At 46.1% G+C, this 7780-nt stretch overlaps 1 protein-coding gene across 1 annotated transcript; it reads right to left on the bottom strand.

Annotated features, from left to right (window-relative positions):
* Nucleotides 1-5757: 5757 nt before the first annotated feature.
* On the bottom strand, nucleotides 5758-7635 carry LOC119401337 (BLOC-1-related complex subunit 8). The gene has a single exon (XM_049418750.1). It carries the CDS (start codon nucleotides 7356-7358, stop codon nucleotides 6807-6809), a length of 552 nt encoding a protein of 183 aa, XP_049274707.1. The 5' UTR covers nucleotides 7359-7635; the 3' UTR covers nucleotides 5758-6806.
* Nucleotides 7636-7780: the final 145 nt, after the last annotated feature.

Below are 7780 nucleotides of genomic sequence, written 5' to 3'. Positions count from 1 at the left end.
TGGCTTTCATCGATGTGGCAGGCAGGTGTTAATTAACACAATACAAAAGACGCTGCTGCCGCGAGCACTGCGGCACGCAACGTGTTGGAAGAAAAAAAAAAGGAAAAGAAACGACGTCAATGCCATCTCTAATCTAAACGCGAAGGCGCATAAAGGCCTTCAAGTTTCACGCGCCCAATTTCGGAGGCAACGAAGCACTGTTGATAGGTGCACAGCGGGCATGCCCATGCCCGCGCGTGACTGCCACGACAGTGCGGGTGCCTGTTTGTACCTGTGCGCTAGCGTACGTTTGTATCAAACGTTGCAGAGTGAAAATCGGTTCGCAACAACCGTACTCCAATACATTGCAAGCTAATGGGCCTTGGCTGGGACCAAAGAGAAATTCGTATCACCCCGAAATTCGTACAAGCCATGATGGTATCACTGAGGTTTTACTGTATTTCTATGTTTTGCAAGTCTTTTCTAAGTATTTCTGTGTTTTATCATAGCTTCCCGCCCATTTCAAAGAGCTCAGCCACAGCATCAGCAAAGTACACATAATGCCTTACAAGATGGATAGTGAGTACCTCGTTTCTCCATGGAATGATAAATAATGGGATAGTACTTAGAAAAATAATGATTTATGGCTTAGTGGGTACCTTTCAACTGTACTTGTGGTATTTGCCCCAAGAGAGTTTAGAAGAGGCTCTAGAAAGGCCACTCCAGCTTTCGCTGTGACCGTGCTACGTGTTCCGCGCAGGCCTAGCACTTTTTTTAAAAAAAAACAGCTGAGCTCTTTAAGGGCGGGGTTACTCGCTGCGGATCATAATGCAGCTCCTAGCGGGTATGCGCCACATAAATTGGGCAAGCCCCACAACTCGCCTCCGATGCACTAATAATGAAGCTGTCCAGAACAATCCTAGCAGGTATGTGCCACAGGAATTGGACAACCCCCACTACTTGCCTCTGGTCCACTAAAAATGAAGCTGTCTAACTAGCCCCTTGTCTTTCTTGTCTGTTAGTTGTAATTAATGTTTTGTCTAGCAAAGAAAAAAAATTACACCATCTCCCGCTAAAGGGGACCATGAGGCAATGCGAAGCTGGAGCACTTGCACGATTGCGTTCCGTTGGCGTTCGTTGGGCATGCTACCGACCTCGCGTCGAGGAACGCGAAGAGGAACACTACGCGCGTCGTGTCTTCCCTCTAGCCTGGCCGATAATTATCACAGGGCGAGCGGGGAATGCGGTCTACAGGCGCGCGAGAGGGGAGCAGCGTAGGAGAGGAGAGAGGGGGGAGGGGACGCGCTCATCGCGGCGCTGCGCAGGAGAGAATTTCGGCATGTCTAGCCCGCATTTCAGAGGAGTCAACCGAAGCAAGCGCAGGACTGAACGCGCGCAGCGCTCTACCCGCTTGAAGGAGGAGAGTAGCGCATGCGCCACGAGAGCAGGAGCGAGAACGCAGGAGAAGCGCAAGCAGGTGCTGGTAGAGAAGTGGCGAGAGTAACGCACAGCTGTTGGAGTGAGGGAAGGAGGAGAGTTGCGCATGCGTAGTGTGAGCGCGGACTAGCATGCCGCGGGACATACCCCCGAGCACGAGATGCCTTTGCATCTAAAAAATGCGCCCCTAAAATTTTCCTTTCGTTCAGCCTTGCGGGTATGCACCATAGATTGGGCAAGCCCCACCACTCGCCTCCGGGCTGCTAAAAATGAAGAAGCTAGCTGTCTATAATTAGCCTAGTGGGTATGTGCCACAGATATTGGGCAAGCCCCACTACTCACCTTCGGTTGTCTGTAACTGGCCTAGCGGGTATGTATCACAGAAGTTGAGCAAGCCCTACTACTCACTGATTGGTCCATTAAAAATAAGTGATCTATAACTAGCCTAGCTGGTATGTTTCGCAGAAATTGGGCAAACCCCAGTACTCGCCTCTGATCCACTAAAAATGAAGAAGCTAGCTGTCTATAATTAGCCTCGTGGGTATGTTCCACAGATATTGGGCAAGCCCCACTACTCACCTTCGGTCCACTAAAAATGAAACTATCTGTGTTTAATTAGTGTAGCGGGTATGTGCTAAAGAAATTGGGCAAGCTCCACGACGCCTCCGGTCCACTAAACGTTCTAAATTTGAAATTTTAAGCAGCTTTGCTGACTTAATGTCGCAAAGACTCGTTAAACAGTGCAGATGGTGCCATGCGACCCCCGAAACGACATCTCTCCCTTTGTCACTTCCTATCTGAAGGCACTTTTGACCTCAAATGGGGGTTAGACGGGAACAAAGAAAGATCGCTTCCAGTTGGCATTCCTCCCCTACTTTTTGCATCTGTCAGTGAGCAACCTTGATGTAGATATTTGAGAGTTGGCTACGAATGTTCGGCACCAAAAGTCGCATTGAAAGAGTTTTCTTTATTTACAGTGGAGTTGTTATGCTTTTCATTATGCAGCTACGTGTTCTCAAAAACATTCATCATCATGAATGGCCTCTACCTTTCTAAGAAAGCACATGCAATGCAATAACTAGGCTGGCACACACTTTCTTCGTCCTCTTCTTCATCTCCTGCTTCGCTCCTCAAACATGCGTGCCCGCGCTCACTCTCCCGCTGCACCGATTTGTCCGGTATGGGATGCAATAACTCAGATGGGCGAGAGAACGAGTACAGAGAGAGAGAAAGGATAGAAAGAAAGGGGAAGAAGGAGAAGAAAGAGAAAAGGGATAGAGCGATAGAGATAGAAAGAAACACAAGAAAACTAGATAAAACAGAGCATGGCAGAAAGAAAGAGGAAGCAGAGCAAGGAGAGAGGAAGTGAAGAAAAGGTAGAAAGAAATAGACAAAGAACAAACTAGAAAGAAACGGAGACGATAAAGAGATAGAGAAAACAGAGAGGAAAAGAAATAAAAAAACGAGAAACAAGGAAGGCTGCCCAGCTCCACTGTTCTTTCAGGCTTGGCACCACTAGGGCAAAGCTGCCTTAATTTCTTGCTTGTAATTCCTACATTTGTAAATTCTTGTGACATGCGTGATAAGCATCATTTCTGCTCCAGTTTTGCACATTATTGTCAATTCGCGGAATGTTTTCCCTTTGCCTGCAATGCCCCCCCCCCCCCCTCGTGTTGGCTTCATGCATCTCGGCCCTGCACCTCAAAAGGTATGGAAGCACCCCTGATATAGAGCAAAGCTAAGCATTGAAATACACTCAAACCTCATTATAACAAAGTCACATCTGCCATGAAAATAACTTCGTTATATCCGAAAATTCGTTATAAACGTTTATTTGTAACAGTATAGCTATGACAAGACTATTCTTCATTTCCTTTGTTATAACCGATAATTCGCTATATCCGTGTTCGTTATATCGAGGTTTGAGTGTAGTAATATCATGTCACCAGCTCCACTGTTTAGCCAGTCTTCACGACGTTAAGTTGGTGGAGCTGTTTCAATTTTTTTTTTCTGAGGACACCAGATGGTTACACCTCTTTAGAAAAGTAGCATGCGTAGTACTTTACACGTGACACCGTGGTCGCTTGTGTAAGGAGCACACTACTTTATTACAAGGCATAGCCTGTATGTGAGATGGGCCACTCATTGATGCCTCATCTGCATTTTGATTGCTTTGCATAAAAGTCCTGCTACTCTTGCAAGCATTTTGCAGAGCAGATTACTTCATGTGCTGCAAATGTTTTCTGCAAACGGTACTGCATTGCAAGTTGGCTGAACCATTTGGTGACCTGGTGGAGACTGGTATGCATCTTGTATGCGAGTGTTATCTTTTGAGAGCCAAAAGCTTTAGATGCCTTATCAAGTGCAAAAAGTTATCACAGGCGTCAACACAAGTGAGGCAAAAAATCATTGTGACACCACAGGACGCCAAAATTCGTGACGTCATCACATGACATCACTGCTTCGTCAAAGGTGGGCTGATCCCGGAGGCACCGCAAAACCATGTTGGGTGCAGAAAGCTTTCAGGGGGGTGGCTAAGTACGGTCGACTGAGAAGAAAAACATGAAGAAAATGGCTTTCCGTTTGAGTCGGACTCCCTTCACTTGTTCCTTTTAGATTGTTAGCAGTACAATAATTTCCATGGTTTTATGAATTGCCCATAAGGCGTTCACAAACTGTTTCCATCTCCCGGCTTGATTTTTTTTGTGTGTACTCACCGAGATAGACCCTTTTCACAATTGTGAAGCTAGCTTTCTTGCTATGCAGCTTGCCCAACTAATGGCGGCTAGCCACTTACTGCAAACAGCGTGTTCAAGCGCATTTTGCTTATGCTATGACATGGAAAATGTAGACTCGGCTCTCTTGACATAAACACGCATAATAGACAAGCCCCAGCACGTGCAACTAGGAACTCGTCTCCACTCTAAGCAAGACAGGTGCCACCAAAAGTTGGGCAAATATGCAGCGTAGGGAAGTGCACTTGCAGATTATGAAAAGGTTCTAATCCACACGGCTCAGATTCTGTATATACAGAGCCTTCAATAAGCTGTAGCAATAATCCCATTAGTGTTTGATGACTTTTTCCAAGAAATTGAAGACTGCTGTCTTACCTCTTTTTAAGTGTTATTTTAAGTGATTACATGTTACACATGCTAATTAGGACAATCATAGCGACAAAATGTGGAATTGGTAGTTTCTCTACCAGTATAGGCTCGTTGTTTTCTCCTCACTTTCCAGATTTTGTACCTATCTTTTTGGGTGAATTTTTTGCGGTCATTCTAGCTCTCCGCAAATTAACATCAACCAATTCTGCGGCGATTGTGACAGATTCTCTGTCTGTATGTTCCTCCCTTACGGCAGGTGGTGACTCATGTTTAGAGAGCATTTAAATCGTTAGTTCCACCGCACATAATTTAATTACATTGGTTTGGGTTCCAGGTCATAAGGGCCTATTTCTGAACGAAATGGTGGATGAGCTAGCCAAGGCAGTTTTGACTGGCCCGGTTATTCAAGTATTGCTTGCACTGAAATTTATTATAGAGCAAGATTCAGGAGGAAAATAAGTGAATTTTGTGCACAGTCCCTAACGAACACCTTAGAATTTCAGGATTTGAAACATCATGGACTAGAGAAATTTGTCAAACACCAGCAGTTGAAGTGGTAATCACGAGACCAGGTTGTCAAATTCTAGATTAAAATTTTTACTTACCCAAGGCTGGTGTGGCACCTCCCCTTCATTGTTTTTTTCATGGAGCACTGGAGATAATATGGCATTTTCTCATTTCTTGTAATAGATATTCTTGCTTCGAAAAAATTACTTTCGATGCAGTATCCCGCCTGCTTAGATTACTTTTTCGATCAGCTTACAGCGCAAAAACGACGAGGACAGAGACCAAGAATGCGACGACACGAGCGCTGACTCTCAACTAAGGTTTATTGGAAGGAAGGGCACGAATAAATCGTTTTTGCGCTGTAAGCTGATCGAAAATGAACTATAACCAACTAGCCCAGATTTCCCTTCTTGCTTTGATTACATTCAAATGTATCAAATTTACTTTCTTTGGGGACTTTGTGCGAGCTTTTTTTTGGAGTAACTAACGATCATGAACAACCATTGCTTTTTATAGTCATATTGAATGCCAGTTTTTTATTGTATTCAACACAATTTGACATTTTTTTTAAATACTTCATCGCAATAAAGAGACAAGGACGAAACGAGGCAACAAGCATGTTATTTAGAACACCAGCTAATATTTTGTCTAACTGCATATGGATCAAGGGATTGCATGCATCGGCCATGCCCTACCTGCTTCTTTGTCCTTTTTTGGGGGGTCAGTGAGTGGGGGGTGGGGATTTTGTATTTCGGACTCGTCACTAAAAATACCTGTTTGAAAACTTAGTCCATAATTTTCTGTGTTAGAAGGAAGGCGCATAGCTTTCAGGCAATAGAAACTAGCCAGAATTGGCGGGAAGGGGCTGTAACATTTACAGCATGAGGATTCAGATGCCTCTAGAAGTTTCATTTTAGATTCTTATACATTCTACAGTCTAAATATGATTCTGGTAGGCTTTAGTTGATGCTTGGCAACTAAAGCCTACCAGAACAGTGACCAAAAGGAGCCCTGAAGACACCAAGAAAGTCAAAAGAACCCCTGCCTTGAATTCATGTCTTGTTTCACACTTTGTGTCAGTTCTTGAATTGCACAAAACTCTCTAGACTGTCCACATTTAGACGTCTTTGCACCATCAACATGTGAGCGTGACGTTAGTCCAAGTCACACGCCACAGACTGTTGCAGTGATGACAATCAATCGTTCAAACAGCTTGATGCAGCGCGCAACTGCAGGTCACCATCCAGCCTGCTTTGCACAAGTACAGCCGTATGACGCCAGCATCACTAAAACCGCATCAACTTGGGTGTTTCAGCACGCTGTAAACATGCACTTTAGTGTAAATATTATCGGCAATGAAATAGAAGTGGCTGGTTGCAACATATCGTGGTGCTACATTCAACCAATGAACGCACAAATCATTGTGCTAGCAAAAATCATAAAGTTATTTTGTTTTTGCTCTTCTATGGACGCAGACGTACATACTAAGAAAAAAGAAGCCTTAAAACATTCTAGTTTAAACTTGCATCATTAGATGTCGCCACCAACGCAACTCCTTCCGTCTGCGTCATATCAGGGGGGCCGTCTTGATTGGCCTGATTGTTGGCACAGGTGGCCGCTGCGGCCTCTGATTGGCGATTCGTTCAATATGGCGTAATTCGACGTCGAGAGATTGGTGCTGAAACTGCTGCTTTTTTTAATGGCTGAAATTGACTGGTGCGTCCACAGCTGTCTCATATAGGACAAGGTGGTTCTATTTGATATAATCGATCAATTGATTTAACGCTGATCGCTCGGGCGCCTTGGAGACGCTGACCGCTGCGACCCAAGGCGCATGTCGGCCGCGCCCAGTGAGGGCGAGCTGCTCAGACGGGCAGCCGTTTGGGGTAGATCCAGCGACAGCCGCTGTTGATGCAGCAGCTGCTGGCGACGGCCAGTCGATTGAGCAGCACTGCTGGTGGCAGCAGCGCGAGCTTCGCGATGCGCCAGTTGCTGCTTCATGAAGACGGCGTTGCGCATCAGGTCCTGCACATTGGCCAGGTGTTGCCGGCTCTGCTGGAAGCCGCGAAGCGCCGCGATGGCGTAATCCAGGTCGTAACACTTGCCGCGTAGCTCTTGCCGCAGCTCGGCCATCTGCAGACGCCTCTCGACGGTCGGCTGCAGCGATTTGCGGACGTGCTCCTGCAGCCGGTAGCAGGCCAGCGACGGCTCGTTCGCGAATATATGCACGTTCTCCGAAATGCGGCCGCACGTGCCTTTGACACGCTGTTCTAGCTCGAGGTCCACGTTTGGTCGAGCCTCTTCGGCCACAGTCACGGCCTCGGTGGCCATGGGTACACGCCGGAGACTCCGATCAGTCCGCCTCTACGAAAGTGGACAGATTGGGTATCCGCGTTGTCCGCGTCTTCAATCACCAGTCAGCTGGGCGATGCGATCTACGTAAATGCGTCGGAGACGATCGTTAGGAGCGCTCAAAGGGCGATGGGCAGATACGACATGTTTACATGTAGAGCTACGCGCGCTTGTTTGATATTTTAATATTCATAAACGGGATGATCTTTTGATACCACGCAGAGTCCATTCCAGCTAGGAGTTACGTAAATACCGGATCATGTATTGGAGGGAGAACTGCGCTCACAGACTTTCCAGACGATGGAAACTATTGCATTTCAGAGCTAAGAGACACTTGCGTCCCCGTGACGTGTCAATTATCTTTTCAAAACGTACGTATTTTTATTAAATGTAGTGCATTT

This window comes from Rhipicephalus sanguineus, chromosome 8, assembly GCF_013339695.2.
Source record: "Rhipicephalus sanguineus isolate Rsan-2018 chromosome 8, BIME_Rsan_1.4, whole genome shotgun sequence".
In the NCBI taxonomy this organism is placed as follows: Eukaryota; Metazoa; Arthropoda; class Arachnida; order Ixodida; family Ixodidae; genus Rhipicephalus; species Rhipicephalus sanguineus.
Note: the sequence above shows the minus strand (reverse complement) of the source record. Positions and strands in the feature narration are given on the sequence as shown.

Coding starts and splice junctions, on each gene's coding strand:
- LOC119401337 (XM_049418750.1), bottom strand. CDS start 7,358: ATGGCCACCGAGGCCGTGACTGTGGCCGAAGAGGCTCGACCAAACGTG.